Source organism: Somniosus microcephalus, chromosome 4, assembly GCF_052327205.1.
Source record: "Somniosus microcephalus isolate GS21.2 chromosome 4, FLI_Smic_1.0, whole genome shotgun sequence".
NCBI lineage: Eukaryota > Metazoa > Chordata > Chondrichthyes > Squaliformes > Somniosidae > Somniosus > Somniosus microcephalus.
The window spans coordinates 56,233,947-56,258,996 of record NC_140990.1 but is presented as its reverse complement, the minus strand read 5'-3'; the positions used below and the strand labels follow the sequence as shown (position 1 = coordinate 56,258,996).

Sequence of the window (25,050 nt, the reverse complement as noted above, 5' to 3'; positions counted from 1 at the left end):
TGGTGGAGGTCTGGCGAAATCTCCACCCCGACTCCAGCGCCTTCACTAGCGCGAGGTCTGGGGGAGGAAGGTCCAGAATCGACCGCCTCTACATTTCCCGGGCGTATGTCTCCTGCGTTCCGGCGGCTTCCATGTGGCCGGTGCCATGCACGGACCACCACCTGGTGTGGGCGGAGCTCGCTCCGCTGCGCATACCGGGGGGGTCCGCGTACTGGCATTTTAACAACCTGCTGCTGGAGGATGCACGGTTCCGGGATTCGTTTTGTCGGTTCTGGGCTGACTGGAGATGGAAGCGGGGGGGCTTCCCCTCCTTGAGGCTATGGTGGGACGTGGGCAAGGCTCACGTCTGTCTCTTCTGTCAGGAGTACGCGAAGGGGTCGACCAAGAGGCGGGAGGCCCAGGTTGGGCGGTTGGAGAAGGAGGTGCTCGACCTGGAGTCCCGTCTCGGTCAGGTCTTCGAGGACCCGGCCCTGCAGAAGGTGTACAAAGAGAAGAAGGGCGCGCTGAAGGACCTGCAGCTTGTCGGGTCCCGAGGCGCGTACGTGAGGTCGCGGATCCAGCTCCTGCGGGACCTGGACCGTGGCTCCCCCTTCTTCTACTCGCTGGAAAAAAGACGGGGGGTCCGTAAGCAGCTCTTGGGGCTGCTGGCCGACGACGGATCTCTGGTCTCGGATCCGGAGGGAATCAGCGCGGAGACCCGCGCCTATTATGTGGCTCTGTTCTCTCCGGATCCGTCCAGCGAGGATGCGCGCAGAATTTTGTGGGAGGACCTGCCAAAGGTCAGCCGGAGGGCGCTGAAAAATTGAACGCTCCGCTAAGCCTGGCGGAGCTGACCGGCGCCCCCCGCCAGCTCTCCAGGGGAAAGTCCCCGGGGCTGGATGGGCTAACCGTGGAGTTCCACAGGGCGTTCTGGGATGTCTTGGGGGGCGACTACGCGCGGGTCCTGGGGGAAAGTTTGGCGACCGGGGAGATGCCCCTCTCTTGGCACAGGGCGGTCATTGTCCAGCTGCCTAAGAGGGACAATCTCCGCCTCCTTAAGAACTGGCGCCCGGTCTCCCTCCTCAGCATGGACTATAAAATCTTTGCCAGTGCCATGTCTGCTCGCCTTGGAAACGTGCTGGCCCACATGATCCACCCCGACCAGTCCTACACGGTCCCGGGCCGGCCCATCCATGATAACATCCATATGGTCTGGGACCTGGTCCACCACTCCCAGAGGGCTGGTCTGTTGGTCGCCTTCCTTTCCCTGGATCAGGAGAAGGCGTTCGACAGGGTGGATCATGAGTATCTCTTCAGGACTCTGCGCGCATTCGGGTTTGGGACGCATTTCGTCGCCCGGATCTGACTTCTGTACGCTGCTGCGGAGTGTCTGATTAAAGTTAACGGGTCCTTGACGGCGCCCCTTCGCTTCGGCAGGGGGATGCATCAGGGATGCCCCATGTCCGGTCAGTTATACGCCGTTTGTGTGGAGCCTTTCCTGCGCCTCTTGCGGAAGAGGTTGACGGGACTGGCTCTGCAAGGGCTGGGCGTGGAGGTGGTCCTCTCGGCTTACGCTGATGACGTGCTCCTCACGGTCACGGATCCCGCTGAGTTGCGGAGGATGCGGGAATGCCAGCAGATTTACTCGGACGCATCCTCCGCCAAGATCAACTGGGAGAAAAGTTCCGGACTCCTGGTGGGTCAGTGGCGGGTGGACTCCCTGCCGGTGGAGTTCAGGCCTTTCGCCTGGAGCGCCACGCACCTCCTCTATTTGGGAGTCTACCTTAGGACTGCCGAGGACGCCTGGCCAGCGAACTGGCAAGAGCTGGAGGCCAAAGTCACCGCTCGCCAAGGACGCTGGAGAGGAATGCTCCGAGTGTTGTCCTACAGGGGTCGAGCGCTGGTCATAAACCAGCTGGTGGCCGCCATGTTGTGGTACCGGTTGGTCACTTTGATCCCTCCCCCTGCGTTTGTCGTCATGATGCAGAAGAAGCTCATCGACTTCTTCTTGGACAAAAGGAAGCACTGGGTCTCTGCCGCGGTTCTGAGTCTCCCGCTTAGGGAGGGCGGTCAGGCGCTGGTGTGCCTTTGCACCCAGGCTGTGACTTTCCGTCTTCAGATGCTGCAGAGATATCTGTACGTCGAGAATCCTCCGAGATGGTGTGCGCTGGTGACGTATTTCTTCCGCCAGCTGCACGGCCTCAATTACGACACGCAGCTCCTGTTTGTGAAAGTGGGCGGCAGGCGTGCCGGCCTGCGGGAGCTGCCTGTCTTCTACCAGGAACTGCTATGGGTTTGGAACTACGTCGCTTCCAGGTGGAGCTCTTCCCTGTCAGGAGCGGCGGCTCTCCTTCGGGAGCCGCTGCTCAGGAATCCGCACCTCTACGACCGCGGGTTCGGGCGGCTGGCGGAGGGCAGGGCTGTGCCTGGCAAGGTGACCAGAGTCGGGGACCTGCTCGATGACGGAGGAGCGGGCTGGATGGCGCCAGAGGAGCTGGCGTGGCGCCTGTCCTGGGCCAACGTCCGGCTCGCCCTCGAAGCCATCGAATCGGTGAAAGTGGCACTGGGCCCCGGCTCTACTAGGTGTATCGAGGTGGCTCAAGCACATGGGGCGATCCCGTCTGAGCTTACCCCCGTTCGGACGGAATTCCTCATCAGTGCCCAGCCCCGAAACTCCCCTCGGGAACCGGCGCCTCACAACCTGAGCCATCTCGAGGAAATACCCTCCGTGCCTTTTCATTCCGCGCGGAGGGGTTTCCTGTACGGGCTGCTCCTGCACACTCTCCACTTTGCCATCTTCGTCTGCCATCCAGACACGCTTTGGCGTGGCGTCTTGCCGACCGGTGGAGGCGGAGGTCCCCAATGGAAGGCTCTCTACGCGGGAGTCCTCCCTTGTTCCATCGGGGACTTGGCCTGGAGGGTGTTGCATGGAGCGGTCCCCTGCAATAAGGTTTTAAATAGGTTCGCGGACTCCCAGGCCACCTGCATTTTTTGCGGCCTGGAGGAGTTCGTGTTTCACGTTTATGTCGAGTGTGGGAGGTTGCAGCCCCTCTTTCACTACTTGAAGGGGCTGCACCTCAATTTTTGGTTGCACTTCAGTCCCACGCTCTTGATCTACGTTCACCCAGTGCGGAGGGGAGCGGGCAGGTTGGAGGACCTCCTCGTGGGACTGCTCCTGGGCCTGGCCAAGAGAGCCATCAATTGGTCCAGGCAGCGGGCTGTTGAGGGGGTCGTCCAGCCAGATTGCCTGCCTCTCTTCCGCAGCCATGTTCACGCCCGAGTGGCCCTGGAGATGGAGCACGCGGTGTCCGCCGGTGCGCTTGAGTTTTTCCGCGACCGGTGGGTGCCGCGGGGACTGGAGTGCATCATCAACCCGGAAAACCAAATTTTAATTTGACTTGTTATGTTTTAGTTGAACTTTTGTTCATTTACTGTCTAATTTGGGTTTTTTTTGGTTCAAACAAAAGAGTACCCTCTGTTCAGTAAAATACCCGTTTAATTGTTCTCCCGAAGTCTGTGTATTATTGAGGCGTGGACTTTACAGTGGCGACGAGCAAGTTCAAACTCACCTGCAGCACGGTGGAATAGTGGTTAGCACTGTTGCCTCACAGCGCCAGGGACCCGGGTTCGAATCCGGCCTCGGGTGACTGTCTGTGTGGAGTTTGCACATCCTCCCCGTGTTTGCGTGGGTTTTCTCCGGGTGCTCCGGTTTCCTCCCACAGTCCAAAGATGTGTGGGTTAGGTTGATTGGCTATGATAAATTGACCCTTAGTGTTAGGGGGATTAAATACGTGGGGTTACGGGGATAGGGTGGGATATGTGTTGGTGTAGGGGTTACCGAGATCAGGTGGGATATGTGTCGGTGCAGGCTCGATGGGCTGAAATGGCCTCTATCTGCACTGTGGGGTTTCTGTGATTCTGTGAGTACTGCATCACCTCACGGGGACATTTCCCTGAGAAGAAGTTTCTTGGAGGTCGAAATCAGAGCAACGGGCGTCGACCGCGAGCAACCGCCCAAGGATCCATCGGTGTTCAGAGAATTGCGTGAGAGGCTGTGGAGAGCTGAGCTTGGCTCCCCAGTCAAGGTGTTCCAGCAAATCGTGCTGGTAGCAGGTAGTGCGCTGACCCTTCCGGACTGCGGCGGGCTCGAGCTCGATCGAGCGGCTCTGCTAAAAGGGGCCGCGCAGCGTCGCCGGGAGGAAAGAGAGAGAGAGAGGGTGGAGCGCACAGGGGGCGGTGGGTGCTCAAGAACTGGGCAGCGGAGAGAAAATAAAGGAGGGGAAGGAAAAGTGAGACGCGCCGAAGCCGCGGGTCGCCGCCATTACCCTGTAGAACGCTAGGAGCAGTGTGGCAGCAAGGGGAAGAAGGAAAAGCGCGGGAGGCGCCATTTTAAATCACCCAAGATGCCGAAAAGTGGCAGTATCACTGCTTTCGACAACAAGGTAGAAGTCTGGACCACGTATGTGGAAAGAATTGAAGTGTACTGCAAGGCAAATGAGGTGGCCGATGGAAAGAAGGCATCGGTATTATTAAATTTGATGGGCGCGAGAACGTACGGCCTATTGTGGAATTTAATTAACCCAGCTAAACCAATGGAGAAAAGTTTTGAGGAGATTGTTAATATCTTACAGGAACACCTAAACCCTACACCGCTGCTGATAGCAGAAAGATTCAAGTTCCATAAAAGAAACCAGCACAAAGATGAGAGCAATGCTGACTATCTTACGGAACTACGCAAGTTATCGAAGCACTGCCAGTTCGGAGCAGGACTGGCAGACACTTTATGGGATAAGTTTGTCTGTGGGCTCCAGAGTGAAGGAACCCAGAAAGGACTACTTTCGGAAAAGGACCTGACGCTAGAACAGGCTTTCAGCGTGGCAGTATCCTATGAAGCAGCAGCATGGGGAGCTGTGGAAATACAACAGAAACCACAAGAATACAGCGCTAACGAAATGGCGTATGGAGCAGAAAAGTGCTATCGCTGCGGCAGAACAACCCATGATCAGAAGGACTGCTGGTTTAAGGACAAAGTATGCAGGCAATGCGGGAAAATGGGACATATAGCAAGAGTCTGCAGGTCGGGAAAGAAAACCAACACTACAAGAACTACTAAGGAAAAGTACAAGAAAGTAAAAAAAATGACAGACAGTAGTTCGGAAGATCAGGAGAGTGATAATGACACCGGGAGCAGGAGATTAAGTTGTCTAAAGTTACACAACGTGATCGCAAAGGAGGATCACCGAACCATTTGGGTCACCCTCATGATAGCAGGGTCCCAAGTAAAGATGGAATTGGATACAGGATCAGCCCTAACTGTCATGAATCGACGAGACTATGAGCGGCTATTCTCACACATACCCTTAAAGGACACGTCCATTGTACTGAAGACATACACGGGGCAAAAGTCTACCCCAGAGGAAAAATAAGGGTGCCAGTTAAATATAACGGCAAGGAAACACAGAAACTGTATCTAAATATACAACAAGATGGAGGACCACCATTATTGGGACGTGAATGGATCCGAAAAATACAATTGGATTGGCATTCCATTCAGGCGCTATCTGTGACTGACAAAAAGGATGATGACGTCGCACCTGGACGTCTGTCACAAATTCTAACTAACGCGAAAGAGGTGTTCCAACAAGGACTTGGGACTCTAAAAGGAGTAAAGGCAATGATAAAAATCGAAGATAACGCAAACCCAACATTTTTTAAGGCCAGACCGGTGCTGTACGTGATCCGCCCAGCCGTCGAAGCAGAACTGGAGAGTCTGGAGCATTCGGGTGTGCTGTCCAAGGTGGATTGGAGCGAGTGGGCCACACCCATCATTCCTGTAATGAAGAAATCATTGAGCAGCATGCCTGGGGAGCCGAAGAAGGTTTGCATTTGTGGGGACTTCAAGGTAACTGTGAACCCAGTCCTGCACACAGTACAATATCCACTTCCACGGATAGAAGATATTTTCGCCTCACTATCTGGAGGGAAATGCTTTACGAAGATTGATCTAGCCCAAGCGTATCTACAAATGGAGGTGAAAGAAGCATCTAGGAAATACCTCACGATAAACACTCACAAAGGCCTTTACCAGTACAATCGACTGGTATTCGGGGTAGCATCAGCCCCGGCTATTTGGCAGAAGGCAATGGAACAAGTCCTGCAAGGGATCCCAGGGACCCAGTGTTATTTGGATGACATCCTGGTGATGGGCGAAAATGACAGTGAACACCTTGCCAACCTGGAGCAGGTGCTCACTAGATTGCAGGAATATGGGCTACAAGCCAACCACCCCAAATGCGAGTTCTTCAGGAGACAAATCTCGTATTGTGGCCACATGATTGATGAGGAAGGGTTGCATAAGTCGCCGGACAAGATTGAGGCTGTAGTCAAGGCTCCAGCACCGGAAAATGTGTCGCAACTGAGGTCGTTTCTCGGGCTGGTGAACTACTACCATAAGTTCTTGCCGAATTTATCTACAATTCTGCACCCACTGAATGCCCTGCTGCAAACTGGAGTAACTTGGAAATGGAGTGATGAGTGTAAGCGTGCCTTTCAGAAATGTAAATGCCTAATCACTTCAAAAGAAGTATTGGCCCACTACAACCCAACACTACTGATTCGGTTGGCATGTGATGCGTCTCCCTGTGGCATTGGAGCGGTGCTGTCGCACAAATTCCTTGATGGTTCAGAGAGGCCAATAGCCATTGCGTCGCGCTCGTTAACCTCAGCCGAGCGTAATTACGCCCAGATTGACAGGGAGGCCCTCAGCCTGGTGTGGGGGGTGAAGAAGTTCAATCACTATCTGCACGGGCAGAAATTCACCCTACTGACTGATCATCAGCCCCTGGTCTCCATTTTTAACCCAAAGAAGGGCATTCCGGTGATGACGGCGCAACGGCTGCAAAGATGGTCACTTTTTCTAGGGGCACATCAGTACGACATAGAATACTAGGGTACAAAGCAGCATGGAAATGCTGATGGGCTGTCGCGCCTACCGTTGCCTACGGAAGAGGAAGCACCTGCAGAGGAGCCCGTTGAGATATTCCATGCGACCATAGTCGAATGTCTGCCTGTTACAAACTCAAGTATAGAGAAGGAAACCCGAAATGACCCAGCACTCTCTCGGGTCTATGATTTGACAGTGAAGGGATGGCAGCACATGGTGACTCACTGTTGCCAGCATTCTTGCCAAGGAGAGAACAGCTGTCAGTATGCCGGGGGACCTTGATGTGTGGATCCCGAGTGGTAATTCCACCCAAGTTGAGAGACAGAGTGCTCAATGAGCTTCATGAAGGTCATCTGGGAGGGGTAAAAATGAAACGCCTAGCCAGGGCTTATGTGTGGTGGCCGGGAATCGATAAACAAATCGAGGACCTGACCAAGAGCTGCTCAGGATGCCAGAAAGTCCAAAATGCACCACCACAGGCCCCTCTACACCCATGGGAGTGGCCCTCATCTTCATGGCAACGGGTACACATTGATTTTGCTGGTTCATTTATGGACTCAATGTTTCTAATCGCCGTGGACGCCCATTCGAAATGGCCAGAGGTCATCAAAATGTCCTCCACCACCACGCAGAAAACTATTGCAGTCCTACGGACCATCTTCGCCAGGAATGGCTTGCCAGAACAGATTTGCTCCGACAATGGGCCATAGTTTGAGTCCGAGGATTTCCGGAGGTTTCTGAGGAATAATGGGGTGAAACATTACACATCTGCCCCATATCATCCAGCCACAAATGGATTGGCTGAAAGGTTTGTTCAGACCTTTAAAAAGGCCATAAAGGCAATGTATAATGACGGCATACCACTACAACACAAGGTGGATAATTTCTTGTTTGCTTACTGGAATGCGACACATGCAGTCACCAACCAAGCTCCAGCCATAATGTTCTTCAACCGAAGGCTAAGATGTCTCCTGGATTTGCTCAAACCAAACATAAGACGAGATGTTGAGGATAAGCAATTCCAGCACATCAACGAGAAGCCAACCAGGAGCTTCAAGATAGGACAACCAGTCTTGGCCCGCGACTACCGAACAGAAAAATGGCAGCCAGGAATGATATGCACACAGCAGGGACCACTAATGTACACAGTGGACATTGGAGAGAGCATCATGAGATGCCATGCTGACCAGATTCTAGAGTCACAGGAACAAGCCAAACCTATACCACAAGCATGTGCACCTGGTAATGAGACCAAAGTACAGATTGCGTCTACCTCAGAAGCAGTGGTATTGGAAGCTGACGAACCAACCAATGACAATGAGCCAGAATCGACTCCACCGCAAGAACAGGATACTCGAGAAAGGCGCTATCCAGTCAGGATTAGGAAGCCTCCTCAAAGACTGAACTTATAAATGATTATTTCAGTTGATGTATATAGTAACGAGAAAATTGTAATTGTAATTAGTTACTATTTAGTTGTTAAATGAATGTTATGTACTGTTTATCTAAAAGGGGAGGAATTGTTGTGTATGTACCCTTAAGAGAAGAACTGATTTTATACTGCAGTACCGGCAGTGACCACCCCTGTATAAAAGACCCTAGCAGGCTTCTGTACTTCAGACTGACGTTACCCTCTGTTCAGTAAAATACCTGTTTAATTGTTCTCCCGAAGTCCGTGTATTATTGAGGCGCGGACTTTACAGATACTATCTTAAATACATAGAGTGTGGCGTAAGATAGTAAAATCTGCCATTACTAAATGAATGAAATGAGTGATCGATCGATCGATGGATTATATGCTGGACTGAAAGTCCACATGGCTGGTTGGCCGAGCGGCTCGAGTCTTTTGAAGCACAAGTAGCTCTTTGTGGACACTGTTTCTGCTTCAAAAAACTGAAGGACATCAGAAGTCATTAACGGAGATGGGCACAGCATGCCAGCTCAACAAATGGCACCAAAGAATGGTGGGATGTGGGTTTATGCCCATTCTCCCTCACACTGCATATCCTTAATCTCCATTGGACTGTCGGGAAGAAAGAGGGGGGTCAACAGAAAGTGAGCGTGTCCCCACAAGGAAGTCCATTTGGAGGGTGAGACCCCACGGGTCACAGTAGAACGGCAGGGTCAGAGCAAGCTGCCCACCTGTTCCCTCAGCTGAGAATGCTTTGGTTGTGTGCCGGGACCTAAAGAGAAAAAAACACACAACAAAAAGTAAATGGCAAAAGAAAACCTCAAAGGGTTTGCTCAAAGTAAGAAAATAGTACATTTGTAAAATAAATGCAGGTAGTTCTTTAGCTAAACTCTTACTTAGTCAAGCAATCATATTCCAATAAGTGATATTGCAGCTTGCTGTTGATGATAATTAGAGATGTACTTTGTAGATAAATAGTGTACGAGGTTAAAAAGCAGAAAGCTTCCCATTTGGGGATTCGTGTTGCTGCGGAACTGCTCAGGCTGTTTCCATAGTTACTTTATTGTCCTTTTGGCCATTTTTAGTAGTTGTCCTTCTAGTTCAGATATGCTGGGGGTAATTTGAACCTCCCCCATCTGATGGGATTGAATTTCCTGCTCGTTTTACACCTTCTCCGATTTTGCTCTCCAATGATTTCAGTCGAAAGTGAAATCGGGCGGGGTGTAAAACAAGCAGCCGATCTGATCGTATTAGTTTCCCGCCGGGTGTGTGAGGTTAAAATCACCCCCTGCTGTTTCCAAACACAACCCAAGCAAATTTCTCCTGACAATAGTTAGGTTCTGATCCTTAATAATGTTCCAGCTACTCTTATCACCACAATTGCTTTAATTCTGACATTTGGCCTGTGATCTGATAGCAAAGCAGTGATCTCTTCACATGCAGTGAGCCAATGGGAACAAACTGGAGGTCCATTGTGCAGGAAGAAACCCAGACACGCGACGAACTTTTCTCTCATTTGAAGATGTGCATTGCTGAAGAGGATAAGGCAGCTTGTAATGTGGAGGACAATCTAGTGTCAGGCAGTGTGCTTGGAGATGTCCAAATATTTATCACCATCCAGTCTGGTCCTCCGCATTGAAAACTCTTGGAACATCTCAAATTTGTGAAACATTGAGGTTGATTTTATTGGAAATATCAAATTCAGCTCTGATTTGCAAACCTTTATTATCGCAATGCTCTTGCCATTGAGATGCACCAGTCAGCTGAATAAGGTAGATTTGATATTTTCAATAAATACAGGGTTCAGTTTCATATTTCCAAATATGATTGGCTTCCCAAGTCCATTAAACACCACAGATCAGATCATTCAGTCAGGCTTATTTTCAAAGAAAGGCTCAATTGCAACTGGCACATGGGCAAGAATGGAATGTCAATCCTTCTCTTGCAGCTGATCGGGGATCTTGGATGTGTTTGACGTTGCTGAGATTGCTGAGCTTAGACTTCTTGGGGCTGATTTTCATTCTGGGTGGACATCGGGCGAGCGGTGCGATGGTGCTGCCTGTCCAATGTCCTCGGCGAGAGGACCCAGCCATTTTGATGGCCGGGCCTCATCTGTGCAATATCCAGCTCCAACCGCTAAACCAGGGCTGACAGGGAGCTTGCAGATCGGAGGGCAGGGGGTGGGTGAAACTGGAAATCTGCCGGCTCCTCCATGGAACAGAGCCAGACACATTGATGCAGATAATGGCAGATTCCATTTCCAAGGGTTGGATACTGCTGTTATTTCTGCTGTTAATCACATCCAGGACTGAACCATGTTCATTCTGACAGTAGGAGTTTGTTTCTGCTGATGTTAGTAACCCCTCTAATTGGGCTGGAGTTTAATATTACAGAAATAAGTCAAATAAATCTGCTTTGTTTGAAACACACTTTGTATCGAGTCTTTGATGTCTCTAAGATAAGAGGAGACTAATTGATGTCCTGTTGCCGACTGTTCCATTTTGGGCCTTTTCTCCTTTGTTAAAGAAAGACTTGTATTCATACAGCACCTTTCACAACTTCAGGACGTCCCAAACTGCTTTACAGCCAATGAAGTACTTTTGAAGAGCAGTCACTGTTGTAATGTAGGAAATGCAGCAGCCAATTTGTGCACAGAAAGGTCCCACAGACAGCAATGTGATAATGACCAGATGATCTGTTTTAGTGATGTTGGTTCAGGGAGAAATGTTGGCCAGGACTCCAGGGAGAACTCCCCTGCTCTTCGAAATAACATCATGGGATCTTTACATTCACTAGAGAGGACAGATGGGGCCTCACTTGAACGTCTCATCCAAAGACGGCACCTCTTTCAGTGCAGCACTCCCTCAGTACTGCATTGGAGTGTCGGCCTAGATTGTGTTCTCAAGCCTTTGGAGGTGGACTTGATCCCACAACCTCCTGACTCAGAGACAAGAGAGAGAGAGAAATATAGTGCTCCAACTAACACCCGATCATTACTCTGGACTATTTCAGTTCTCAAACGGTCAGTTACTCTCATGGACAAGTCTCAGCTCCCCATATCATCCAGGGTGCCTCCCCTAGTCTTGGTATCCAGGGGAGGTATCGGTAACACACCCCGGGAGTGTTGGATGGGACAGTGTAGAGGGAGCTTTACTCTGTATCTAACCCGTGCTGTACCTGCCCTGGGAGTGTTTGATGGGACAGTGTAGAGGGAGCTTTACTCTGTATCTAACCTGTGCTGTACCTGCCCTGGGAGTGTTTGATGGGACACTGTAGACGGAGCTTTACTCTGTATATAACCCGTGCTGTACCTGCCCTGGGAGTGTTTGATGGGACAGCGTAGAGGGAGCTTTACTCTGTATCTAACCCGTGCTGTACCTGCCCTGGGAGTGTTTGATGGGACAGTGTAGAGGGAGCTTTACTCTGTATCTAACCCATGCTGTACCTGCCCTGGGAGTGTTTGATGGGACAGTGTAGAGGGAGCTTTACTCTGTATCTAACCCGTGCTGTAACCTGCCCTGGGAGTGTTTGATGGGACAGTGTAGCGGGAGCTTTACTCTGTATCTAACCCGTGCTGTACCTGCCCTGGGAGTGTTTGATGGGACAGTGCAGAGGGAGCTTTACTCTGTATCTAACCCGTGCTGTACCTGTCCTGGGAGTGTTTGATGGGACAGTGTAGAGGGAGCTTTACTCTGTATGTAGCCCGTGCTGTACCTGCCCTGGGAGTGTTTGATGGGACAGTGTAGAGGGAGTTTTACACTGTATCAAACCCGTGCTGTACCTGCCCTGGGAGTGTTTGATGGGACAGTGTAGATCAGGGGTTCTCTGAGGCCCCTCCTGTGTTATAAAAATTCCCCGGACCCCCTGTAACACAACACAAGTATTCAATGTCTGTAAACTCTTTGGGACATCCTGAGATCACAGAAGCCTCTCTATAAATGCAAGTCTTTCCATTTCAAATCACTGTGCTTTATTTTTTTGAAATAAATAGTTATTTGGCGATTAAGTGCGGTAATAGTATGTTTTAAACTCCCTCCTCGATTCTCCAATACAAGAGGCCCAGTGACCACACAAGCTGCCTTGTGGCTGCCTTGCTTCCAGCCCACATGATCTGCTCACCTCAGCAAAGCCCAGCTCCCAGGCGGAGAGTGCACTGATTGGCCCTTTACCGCCCCGCCCACCCCTGCACCCACCAATCGGAGAGTGAGCAGGGTGCAGGGGGCGGGGCTGGCCTTTGATTGACAGTTTGAGCTCCCACTTGCTGCACTTTGAATTTCGCCCCAACAATGGAGGGCGGTTGGAGGCGGGACTTGGGCCAAGCGGGTTGGCTGCTGGCCTTTGATTGACGGTTGACGGGACCAATCACCGGGGCCGCGGGCTGTCCTGCTCAGTGGCGCCGCCTGGTGTGAGGGCGAGCGATGGCTGGAGCTGCGGGTCCCGCAAACTGCACCTGCGCACTGCTCCTGTTCCAGTGGGAGGTGTTCAATGGGCTGGGCTCCTGGAATTGGGAATGGCCCCACCCTCCAATAAACCCCAGCCTGGATTTGTAGGGGGGAAGGGGGGAGATGGGGGCAACAGGCTGGATGGAGATGATGGGAATCTGGATCAACCCAATTGGCAGCGAGCGAGTGAGGGGCGGCTTCCGCAGCCTTGGCCCCATCGCGCCCCACATCGCTTCCCCCGCGGCTGCTCAATGGGAACTGAGCCGGCGCCCGGTGTGAGGGCTGCTTGTGGGAGAAAGAATGAAAGAGGGAGAGAGTTTCTGGGCCCACCCCTTGAAACCTTCTCACGGACCCCGGTTGAGAACCTCTGATCGACAAGAGGAGCTGCAGCAACTCGCCAAGGCTTCTTCGGCAGCACCTCCCAAACCCACCACCTCCACCACCTAGAGGGATGAGGGCAGCAGGCACAGGGGAACACCACCGCCTCCAAGCTCCCCTCCAAGTCACACACCATCCCGACATGGAAATATATCGCCGATCCGTCATCGTCACTGGGTCAAAATCCTGGAACTCCCTCCCTAACAGCACTGTGGGAGGACCTTCGCCGCGCGGACTGCAGCGGTTTCAGAAGGCGGCTCACCACCACCTTCTCAAGGGCACCAATATTCTCCTGTCTGATATAAACCAACCCCACAGTCACTGACACCAATCTCCTCCTGTCTGATATAAACCAGCCCCACAGTCACTGACACCAATCTCCTCCTGTCTGATATAAACAAACCCCAGTCACTGACACCAATCTCCTCCTGTCTGGTATAAACCAACCCCACAGACACTGACACCAATCTCCTCCTGTCTGATATAAACAAACCCCAGTCACTGACACCAATCTCCTCCTGTCTGGTATAAACAAACCCCAGTCACTGACACCAATCTCCTCCTGTCTGATATAAACAAACCCCAGTCACTGACACCAATCTCCTCCTGTCTGATATAAACAAACCCCAGTCACTGACACCAATCTCCTCCTGTCTGGTATAAACCAACCCCACAGACACTGACACCAATCTCCTCCTGTCTGATATAAACCAATCCCACTGGCCCAGAAAGATTAAACTCAGCCCATTACTTGGATTGGACTTGGCTCCATTCCCGTGCCGAGGGGATTGCTGTACCAGACGGGAGGGGCAACATTTGGGGACTTTCGATTCTCCACCAATTCCCATTCCCCTTCTTTCTGGTGGATAATGGAGCTGCCACTGTGTGTAATGTGCAAGTCAGTAAGAATTGGCAGTGAGGATTAATCAGCAGTTTCTAATTGGAGATGTTAATCAGTGGAACTTTTCAGACAATAAATTGTAGATTTTGTATCAAAGGTCAATTTAGGGTTAAAGTAAAATTCATAATTTTACGGTCAAATAATTTCTAATGGAAGTCCTGAATTAAGGGGAACGATCACAATGATTCTTAAAGGGACACTGCAGCCCCAACAAGTCAATCAGCTATATATCCAGAATATTAAACTCCAGCCAGTTATAGGGATATTAACATCAGCAGAAACAAACTGCAACTGTCAGAATGAACATGATTCAGTCCTGGCTGTAATTAACAGCAGCAATAACATCAGAATCCAACCCCTGCAGTTACTTGTGAACTCGCTAGTGTCTCAGCAGGTTGGATGACTGAGTGAATCCCTTCCCACACACGGAGCAGGTGAACGGCCTCTCCCCAGTGTGAACTCGTTGGTGTGTCCGAAGGCCGGATGAACAAGTGAATCCCTTCCCACACATGGAGCAGGTGAACGGCCTCGCCCCAGTGTGAACTCGTTGGTGTTTCAGCAGGCTGGATGAACAAATGAATCCCTCTCCACACACGGAGCAGGTGAATGGCCTCTCCCCAGTGTGAAGTCGCTGGTGTGTCAGCAGGTTGGATGATTTAATGGATCCCTTTCCACACATGGAGCAGGTGAACGGTCTCTCCCCAGTGTGAGTGCACTGGTGTACAATGAGATTGGATGAATACCTGAACCTCTTCCCACAGTGAGAGCAACTGAATGGTTTATCGTCAGTGTGAACTCGCTGGTGTTGAATCAGTTCCTCAGAGCTTTTAAAGCAGTTCGCACAATCGGAGCATTTAAAAGGTCTCTCGTCAGTGTGAACTCGCTGGTGTCTCAGGTGGGCTGAATTAGTGAATCCCTTCCCACACACGGAGCAGGTGAACGGCCTCTCCCCAGTGTGAACTCGCTGGTGAGTCAGCAGTTTGGATGACTGAGTGAATCCCTTCCCACACATGGAGCAGGTGAATGGCCTCTCCCCAGTGTGACTGTAGCGATGAGTTTCCAACTGGGATGGGGAAATTAATCCCTTCCCACACACGGAGCAGGTAAACGGCCTCTCCCCGATGTGACTGCGTTGATGAGTTTCCAGCTCAAACAGGTAATTGAATCCCTTCCCACAGCCCCCACATTTCCACGGTTTCTCCGTGGTGCGGGTGTCCTTCTGTCTCTCCAGGTTGGACGATCGGTTGAAGCCTCGTCCACACACAGAACACGTGTACGGTTTCTCCTCGCTGTGAATGGTGCGATGTTTTTTCAGGCAGTGAAACTGGTTAAAGCTCTTTCCAGTCAGTGCAAGGGAACACTCTCACTCGAGTGTGTGGGGCTCGGTGATTTTCCAGTCACACTGATGTTGAGGTGATGTTTGGTTTGAGTTTCCTGTCTGTAAACCCACCCTTTCTAATACCTTGTAAAAGCAGTTTACAAAAGACATCACTGTAAGTAGAGGATAGAAATTCAGAACAGACAATTCTAGTTTCTATGGGACATTCTTTCCTCTCTTTTTCCTGAAGCTGTAAATCCCCATCCCACACACTCTCCCTCCTCCCTGTGCTGAAATCCAAACCCATCGCAACATCTCCAACATTTTTCCTTTCAATCGACTTTTCTTCCTCCCCCTGAAGGTGTTGACTCTGATGGGTTCAGTTCTACACTCATGAGGGACTGGAAGCCAGCACCCTGTGGGGCCCGGACTCTATCATAAAATAATGGCTTCAGAAGTGAAATTGAAGAAACTATTTGATAGAAGGTGTGATGGTGAAATGTTGGGCGGGTGCTCAGCATCTCACACATTGTGTAAGATTAACATTCCACATGTCTGAACCTTTCATTCCGTCCCCGATTTGGGCATCTCTTGAGCTGGCACTTCTTGTCCCATTATACCGAGTTGGTGCAACAGGAGAGCCAGGGATCAGGGGGATATTGGACAGGAAGCACACAGCACGGACATTACACTGCAGGTGGGATATGTGAGAGTGTTACAGTGAGGGCTTCGGGCACTTTATTAAACACACCCACAGCAGAATCACATTAATCTGATGGGAGATCACTGACACACGAGCAGCCAGTGGTGTGGAGCCTCCTGAGAGTCCGGTCCCTTTACAGCCAGTATTTACAGGAGCTAGGACACAGTCTCATTAAAATCACTGAAATATTTGTTCACACAAATCAACCCCCAAAAAATGCTGAATGATTTCTCCCAGATGCTCCCTGACCAGTCCCCATTTCTCCTCCATTTACAGATGCTCCCTGACCAGTCACCATTTCTCCCCCATTTAGACGCTCCTTGACCAGTTTCCATTTCTCCTCCATTTACAGATGCTCCCTGACCAGTATCCATTTCTCCTGCATTTACAGATGCTCCCTGACCAGTCTCCAATTCTCCTCCATTTACAGACGCTCCCTGACCCGTCTCCATTTCTCCTCCATTTACAGACGCTCCCTGACCAGACTCCATTTCGCTTCACTTACAGACGCTCCCTGACCAGTATCCATTTCTCCTGCATTTACAGACGCTCCCTGACCAGTCTCCAATTCTCCTCCATTTACAGACGCTCCCTGACCCGTCTCCATTTCTCCTCCATTTACAGACGCTCCCTGACCAGTCACCATTTTGACTCCATTTACAGACGCTCCCTGACCAGTCTCCATTGCTCCTCCATTTACAGACCCTCCCTGACCAGACTCCATTTCGCTTCACTTACAGACGCTCCCTGATCAGTCTCCATTTCTCCTCCATTTACAGACGCTCCCTGATCAGTCACCATTTCTCCTCCATTTAGACGCTCCCTGACCAGTCACCATTTCTCCATTTACAAACGCTCCCTGACCAGTCACCATTTCTCCTCCATTTACAGACGCTCCCTGACCAGTCTCCATTTCTCCTCCATTTACAGACGCTCCCTGACCAGTCTCCATTTCTCCTCCATTTACAGACGCTCCCTGACCAGTCACCATTTACTCCTCCATTTACAGACGCTCCCTGCCCAGTCTCCATTTCTCCTCCATTTACAGATGCTCCCTGACTCACTTCCTGTCTGTCCCGGAGTTTGGCGCTTTGTTGAGATTCGGGCCGGAGTGAAACGGGAACCCGCGGGTGGGGGCGGATAATGTTCACTGCTCTTAGCCGCACTCGGGGTGTGTGAAGCCCGCGTCCCCCCGGGGTTCATTAATCCGCCTCCCTCTGACCTGCTGCAGCCTCACCACCCGCGCATGCTCAGCTCACACTGCCCAACAAGATGCCTCTCCCGCGCATGCTCAGCTCACACTGCCTAACAATCAGCCTCTCCCGCGCATGCTCAGCTCACACTGCCCAACAAACAGCCTCTCCCGCGCAGGCTCAGTTCACCATCTGTTGTTCCGGTTCAAAGGTGAAGACACGCCCCTCTCACACTCCGATTGGTTGGAGGACCCCATGCCAGCTCGGTCCTCCAGCCCCGCCCCGCTCTTCCTATTGGTCCGGAGCGCCGCTGAGCATGAGCGGAACTAGGCAGCAGCCGCTGACACATCAGGTGAGAGAGCGGGTTCATGAACCCCGGGGGGGACGCGGGCCGCTCACACCCCGAACTCAGGGAGCGGGTTATATTATCAACATTTTATTTTCTGTATTTGATAAACCATTGCTAACTGAAATACTGAGTTGCATGTAATCAAGTAAAGGGAAATCAGTTGAGTTGTTTGAAGAGACAAATATAATCAAATTAGTAACAATACTGTGGAGGAGGAATTCTTGGAGTGTTTACGGGATGGCTTCCTGGACCAATATGTCGAGGAACCAACTAGAGATCAGGCCATCTTAGACTGGGTATTATGTAATGAGAAAGGATTAATTAGCAATCTTGTTGCGCGAGGCCCCTTGGGGCAGAGTGATCATAATATGATAGAATTCTTCATTAAGATGGAGAGTGAAGTAGTTGACTCGGAGACTAGGGTCCTGAACTTAAATAAAGGAAACTACAATGGTCTGAGGCATGAGTTGGTAGGATTGATTGGGGAATGTTACTTAAAGGGTTGACGGTGGATAGGCAATGGCAAACATTCAAAGATCGCATTGATGAACTACAGAATTTGTTCATCCCTGTTTGGCATAAAAATAAATCAAAAATGTGACTCAACCGTGGCTAACAAGGGAAATTAGGGATAGCATTAGATACAAGGAGAAGACATATAAATTGGCCAGAAAAAGCAGTAAACCTGAGGATTGGGAGCAGTTTAGGATTCAGCAAAGGGGGACAAAGGGATTAATTAAGAGGGGGAAAATAGATTATGAAAGTAAGCTTGCAGGGAACATAAAAACTGACTGTAAAAGCTTTTATAGATATGTGAAGAGAAAAAATTGGTGAAGTCAAACTTAGGTGTCTTGCAGTCAGAATCAGGGGAATTTATAATGGGGAACAAAGAAATGGCTGACCAATTAAATACATACTTTGGTTCTGTTTTCACAACGGAGGACACAAATAACCTCCCAGAGATGTCGGGGAACATAGGATCTAATGAGAGGGAGGAACTGAAAGAAATCAGTATTTGTATGGAAATTGTGTTAGGGAAATTGACGAGATTGAAGGCCGATAAATCCCCAGGGCCTGATAATTTACATCCTAGGGTACTTAAGGAAGTGGCCCTAGAAATAGTAGATGCATTGCTGATCATCTTCCAATTTCGATAGACTCTGGAACAGTTCCCATGGACTGGAGGGTAGCTAATGTTACCCCACTATTCAAAAAAGGTGGTAGAGAGAAAACGGGGAATTACAGACCGGTAAGCCTGACATCGGTAGTGGGGAAAATGCTAGAGTCCATTACAAAAGATGTAATAGCAGAGCACTTGGAGAACAGTGACAGGATCGGACAAAGTCAACATGGATTTACAAAAGGTAAATCGTGCTTGACTAATCTACTGGAATTTTTTGAGGATGTAACTGGTAGAATAGATAAGGGAGACCCAGTGGATGTGGTGTATTTGGACTTTCAGAAGGATTTCGATAAGGTCCCGCATAAGAGATTAGCGTGTAAAGTTAAGGCACATGGGATTGGGGCAAGATACTGACTTGGATAAAGAACTGGTTGGCAGACAGGAAGCAAAGAGTTGGAATAAACGGGTCTTTCTCCGAGTGGCAGGCAGTGACTTGTGGGGTACCGCAGGGATCGGTGCTAGGACCCCAGCTATTCACAATATATATCAATGATCTAGACGAGGGAACTAGATGTAATATCTCCAAGTTTGCAGATGACACAAAGCTGGGTGGGCGTGTGTGCTGTGAGGAGGATGCCGAGAAACGACAGTATAATTTGGACAGGTTGAGTGATTGGGCAGAAGCATGGCAGATGCAGTATAATGTGGATAAATGCGAGGTTATCCACTTTGGTGGCAAAATCAGGAAGGCAGATTATTATCTGTACGGCAATAGATTGGGAAAAGGGGAAGTGCAACAAGACCTGGGTGTCCTTGTGCACCAGTCGCTGAAGGTAAGCATGCAGGTGCAGCAGGCGGTTAAGAAGGCAAATGGTATGTTGGCCTTCGTAGCGAGAGGGTTCGAGTACAGGAACAAGGATGTCTTGCTGCAGTTGTACAGGGCCTTGGTGAGACCACACCTTGAGTATTGTGTGCAGTTTTGGTCGCCTTATCTGAGGAAGGATGTTCTTGCCATGGAAGGAGTGCAGCGAAGATTCACCAGACTGATACCTGGGATGGCAGGAATGACGTATGAGGAGAGATTGGGTCGATTGGGCTTGTACTCGCTGGAGTTTAGAAGAATGAGAGGGGAACTCATTGAAACTTATAAAATTCTAACAGGACTAGACAGACGAGATGCAGGAAGGATGTTCCCGATGGCCGGGGAGTCCAGAACCAGGGGTCACAGTCTAAGGATAAGGGGAAAGCCATTTAGGACAGAGATGAGGAGGAATTTCTTCACCCAGAGAGTGGTGAACCTGTGGAATTCTCTACCACAGAAGGCAGTGGAGGTCAATTCATTAAATATATTCAAGAATGAGTTGGATATATTTCTTAAGGCTAAAGGGATCAAGGGATATGGGGAGAAGGCAGGGACACGGTACTGAGTTTGGATGATCAGCCATGATCGCATTGAATGGCGGAGCAGCCTCGAGGGGCCGAATGGCCTACTCCAGCTCCTATCTTCTATGTTTCTATGATTGAGCGGCCGCAGCCCGGGGTCTGCTGCAGGGAGCTGGACTGGGCACGTCATCAACACCAGGGCGAGGATTGAGGTGAGCTCCGACCAATCGAGAGAGTGGGCGGATCTTGGAGGACTGAGGTGGCGGCGGGTCCTCCAACCAATCGGGGTGTCCGAGGAGCGGGACCTCCGCCGCCTGGTTCTCCCGCTGTTGAGACCAGTGTCAGGCAGCAGAGGGCGCTCGTCTGAGTTTAGGGCTCAGGCATGTTGGTGGAGCAGAGCAGAGGGAACTTTACTCTGCGCCGGGCTTCAGTCCCTCAGCACTGCACTGGGCTGTTTGATGGGACAGTGTAGAGCGAGCTTTACTCTGTATCTAACCCATGCTGTACCTGCCCTGGGAGTGTTTGATGGGACAGTGCAGAGGGAGCTTTACTCTGTATCTAACCCGTGCTGTACCTGCCCTGGGACTGTTTGATGGGACAGTGTAGAGGGAGCTTTACTCTGCATCTAACCCGTGCTGTACCTGCCCTGGGAGTGTTTCATGGGACAGTGTAGAGGGAGCTTTACTCTGTATCCAACCTGTGCTATTCTGGACCTGGGAGTGTTTGATGGGACAGTGTAGAGGGAGGTTTACTCTATATCTAACCTGTGCTGTAGCTGCCCTGGGAGTATTTGATGGGAAAGTGTAGCGGGAGCTTTACTCTGTATCTAACCTGTGCTGTACCTGCACTGGGCGTGTTTGATGGACCAGTGTAGAGGGAGCTTTACACTCTATCTAACCCGTGCTGTACTGCCCCAGGATTGTTTGATGGGACAGTGTAGAGGGAGCTTTACTCTGTATCTAACCCGTGCTATTCCAGCCCTGGGAGTGTTTGATAGGACAGTGTAGAGGCAGCTTTAATCTCTATCGAACCCGTGCTGTACCTGCCCCGAGAGTGTTTGATGGGACAGTGTAGAGGGAGCTTTACTCTGTATCTAACCCGTGCTGTACCTGCCCTGGGAGTGTGTGATAGGACAGTGTAGAGGGAGCTTTACTCTATATCTAACCTGTGCTGCCCCTGCCCTGGGAGTGTTTGATGGGACAGTGTAGAGGGAGCATCACTCTGTATCTAATCGAGGCTGTACCTGCGCCGGCAATATTTGATGAGACAGTGTAGAGGGAGCGTTACTCTGTATCTAACCCGTGCTGTACCTGCCCTGGGAGTGTTTGATGGGACAGTGTAGAGGGAGCTTTACTCTGTATCTAACCTGTGCTGTAGCTGCCCCGGGAGTGTTTGATGGGACAGTGCAGAGGGAGCTTTACTCTTTATCTATCCCGTGCTGTTCTGGCCGTGGGAGTGTTTTTGGGACAGTGCAGAGGGAGCGTTACTCTGTATCTAACCTGTGCTGTACCTGCCCCAGGAGTGTTTGATGTAACAGTGTAGAGGGTGCATTATACTGTATTTAACCCACGCTGTACCTGCCCTGGGAGTGTTTGATGAGACAGTGTAGAGGGAGCTTTACTCTGTATCTACCCCATGCCGTACCTGCCCCGGGAGTGTTGATGGGACAGTGAAGAGGTTGCTTTATTCTCTATCTAACCCGTGCTGTACCTGCCCCAAGAGTGTTTGATGGGACAGTGTAGAGGGAGCTTTACTCTGTATCTAACCCGTGCTGTTCTGGCCGTGGGAGTGTTTGATGGGACAGTGTAGAGGGAGCTTGACTCTGTATCAAACCCTTGCTGTTCGTGCCCTGGGAGTGTATGATGGAACTGTGTAGCGGGAGCTTTACTCTGTATCTAATCCGTGCTGTACCTGCCCTGTGAGTGTTTGATGGGACAGTGTAGAGGGTGCTTTACTCTGTATCTAACCCGTGCTGTTCCTGCCCCGGGAGTGTTTGATGGGACAGTGTAGAGGGAGTATTACTCTGTATCTAACCTGTGCTGTATCTGCAGTGGGAATGTTTGAGGCGACAGTGTAGAGAGAGCGTTACTCTGTATGTATCCCGTGCTGTACTATCCCTGGGAGTGTTTGATGCGACAGTGTAGAGGGAGCTTTACTCTGTATCTAACTCATGCTTTACTTTCCCTGGGAGTGTTTGATGCGACAGTGTAGAGGGAGTTTTACTCTGTATCTATCCTGTGCTGTTCTTCCCTGGGAGTGTTTGACGCGACAGAGTAGAGGGAGCTTTACTCTATGTCTAACCTGTGCTGTATCTGCACTGGGAGTGTTTGATGCGACAGTGTAGAGGGAGCGTTACTCTGTATCTAACCTGTGCTGTACCTGCCCTGGGCATGTTTGATGGGACAGTGCAGAGGGAGCTTTACTCTGTATCTAACCCGTGCTGTACCTGCCCTGGGAGTGTTTGATGGGACAGTGTAGAGGGAGCTTTACTCTGTATCTTACCCGTGCGGTACCTGCCCTGGGAGTGTTTGATGGGACAATATAAAGGGTGCTTTATACTGTATCTAGCCCGTGCTGTACCTGCCCCGGGAGTGTTTGATGGGACAATGTAGAGGGAGCTTTACTCTCTATCTAACCTGTTCTGTACCTGCCCTGGGCAGGTTTGATGGGACAGTGCAGAGGGAGCTTTACTCTCTATATAACCCGTGCTGCCCCTGCCCTGGGAGTGTTTGATGGGACAGTGTAGAGGGAGTTTTACTTTGTATCTAATCCATGCTGTCCCTGCCCTGGGAGTGTTTGATGGGACAGTGTAGAGGGAGCATTACTCTGTATCTAATCCATGCTGTACCTGCCCTGGGAGTGTTTGATGGTACAGTGTAGAGGGAGCGTTACTCTGTATCTAACCTGTGCTGTACCTGCCCTGGGCATGTTTGATGGGACAGTGCAGAGGGAGCTTTACTCTGTATCTATCTCATGCTGTTCTGGCCTTGGGAGTGTTTGATGGGACAGTGTAGAGGGAGCTTGACTCTGTATCTAACCCGTGCTGTACCTGCCCTGGGAGTGTTTGATGGGATCTGGAAGAATGAGAGGTGGACACCTACAGACGCTGAAAGACACCCTCGTAAGAACGAGATATGACGCTCGACTCGTCGATCGAGAGTTCCGACGGGCTACAGCGAAAAATCGCATAGACCTCCTCAGAAGACAAACACGGGACACAACCAACAGAGTACCCTTCGTCGTCCAGTACTTCCCCGAAGCGGAGAAACTACGCCATATTCTTCGCAGCCTTCAACATGTCATCGATGACGACGAACACCTCGCTAAGGCCATCCCCACGCCTCCACTACTCGTCTTCAAACAGCCGCCTAACCTCAAACAGACCATCGTTCGCAGCAAATTACCAGCTTCCAGGAGAACAGCGAGCACGACACCACACAACCCTGCCACAGCAACCTCTGCAAGACATGCCAGATCATCAACACAGATACCATCATCACACGTGAGAACACCACCCACCAGGTACATGGTACACACTCATGTGACTCGGCCAATGTTGTCTACCTCATACGTTGCAGGAAAGGATGCCCCGGAGCATGGTACATAGGCGAGACCATGCAGACACTGCGACAACGGATGAACGGAAACCGCACAACAATCGCCAGGCAGGAGTGTTCCCTCCCAGTCGGGGCACACTTCAGCAGTCAAGGACATTCAGCGTCTGATCTTCGGGTAAGCATTCTCCAAGGGGCAGTGAAGCTGATTTTCAGGCTCCAGCTGCTGCACAGGTGCCGGCCCGCACTGCGCATGCTCAGGACACCACCCCTCCGCCCCAGCCATTGATCTCTGTACTGTGCCTGCGCGCTGGCGGCCTGTGCCGGGCTCCGCGGCGGGCGCTGATTTTCGGCCGAGGCCTGGGCGGAGCACTGCGCATGCTCGGCAAGAACCGCTCGGGACAATGAGTCGCTACCGTGCCTGCGCGCTGGCAGCCTGTGCCGGGCTCCGCAGCGGGCGCTGATTCTCGGCCGAGGCCTGGGCGGAGCACTGCGCATGCTCGGCAAGATCCGCTCCGGATAATGAACCGCTACCGCGCCTGCATGGAGGCCCCGCCTGGATCATTCTGGGGAAGGACCGGGTAACCGCCTGACAGCCCGGATGGCCGGCGGAGAGTGAGCTTTATCAGGTTTGTTTATATATCGTGGAGAGAAGTGCGGGCAGGGAGATAAAAATAAAGAAAATACAAACCGGAGCGCCCTCCCGGCACCGAGCGAGGCAGATTAGCATGTAAAGATGCAGGAAGGATGTTCCCGATGGCGGGGGAGTCCAGAACCAGGGGTCACTGTCTAAGGATAAGGGGTAGGCCAGTTGGGACAGAGATGAGGAGGAATTTCTTCACCCAGAGAGTGGTGAACCTGTGGAATTCTCTACCACAGAAGGCAGTTGAGGCCAGTTCATTAAATATATTCAAGAAGGAGTTAGATAGATTTCTTAAGGCTAAAGGGATCCAGGGGTATGGGGAGAAGGCAGGAACAGGGTACTGAATTTGGATGATCAGCCATGATCTCATTGAATGGCGGAGCAGGCTCGAGGGGCCGAATGGCCACTCCTGCCCCTATCTTCTATGTTTCTATGATTGAGCGGCCGCAGCCCGGCATCTGCTGCAAGGCGACGACTGACGTGAGCTCCGACCAATAGGGAGAGTGGGCGGAGCTTGGAGAACTGAGGTGGCGGCGGGTCCTCCAACTGTCTTGTTTTGCACACTTTGTACAAAAATAATAAATTGCAGGACAACGGAGTATTACAGTTTAACTCTTTTATTATGCATTAGGTCTGTGATCTTACTCATAGCAGTACCAGTGGGGAAAAAGCCTGGCATTAGGACCCCTAGCCTGGGTCTTTAAAACAATAGTAGTCCTTACAGATGCCT

At 51.0% G+C, this 25,050-nt stretch overlaps 2 protein-coding genes across 2 annotated transcripts in view; one reads left to right on the top strand and one right to left on the bottom strand.

Annotated features, from left to right (window-relative positions):
* The window catches only part of LOC147118950 (uncharacterized), a 93,281-nt gene that overhangs the window by 56,972 nt on the left and 11,259 nt on the right, over positions 1-25,050 (top strand). The window lies entirely within an intron of this gene.
* On the bottom strand, positions 14,373-24,242 carry LOC147118951 (uncharacterized). The gene is made up of 2 exons (XM_085987047.1): positions 24,094-24,242; positions 14,373-15,181 (listed from the first exon to the last, which is right to left on the bottom strand). The coding sequence occupies exons 1-2, from the start codon at positions 24,240-24,242 to the stop codon at positions 14,434-14,436; spliced, it is 897 nt and encodes a 298-aa protein (XP_085843173.1). The 3' UTR covers positions 14,373-14,433.

Excerpts from the sequence above, each read along its gene's own strand:
- LOC147118951 (XM_085987047.1), bottom strand. The coding sequence starts at position 24,242 with ATGATCCAGGCGGGGCCTCCATGCAGGCGCGGTAGCGGTTCATTATCC. Across the intron at positions 15,182-24,093 it reads GCTGCCAGCGCGCAGGCACG|TCACATCGGGGAGAGGCCGT; the intron begins GTAGCGACTCAT and ends TCATCAACGCAG.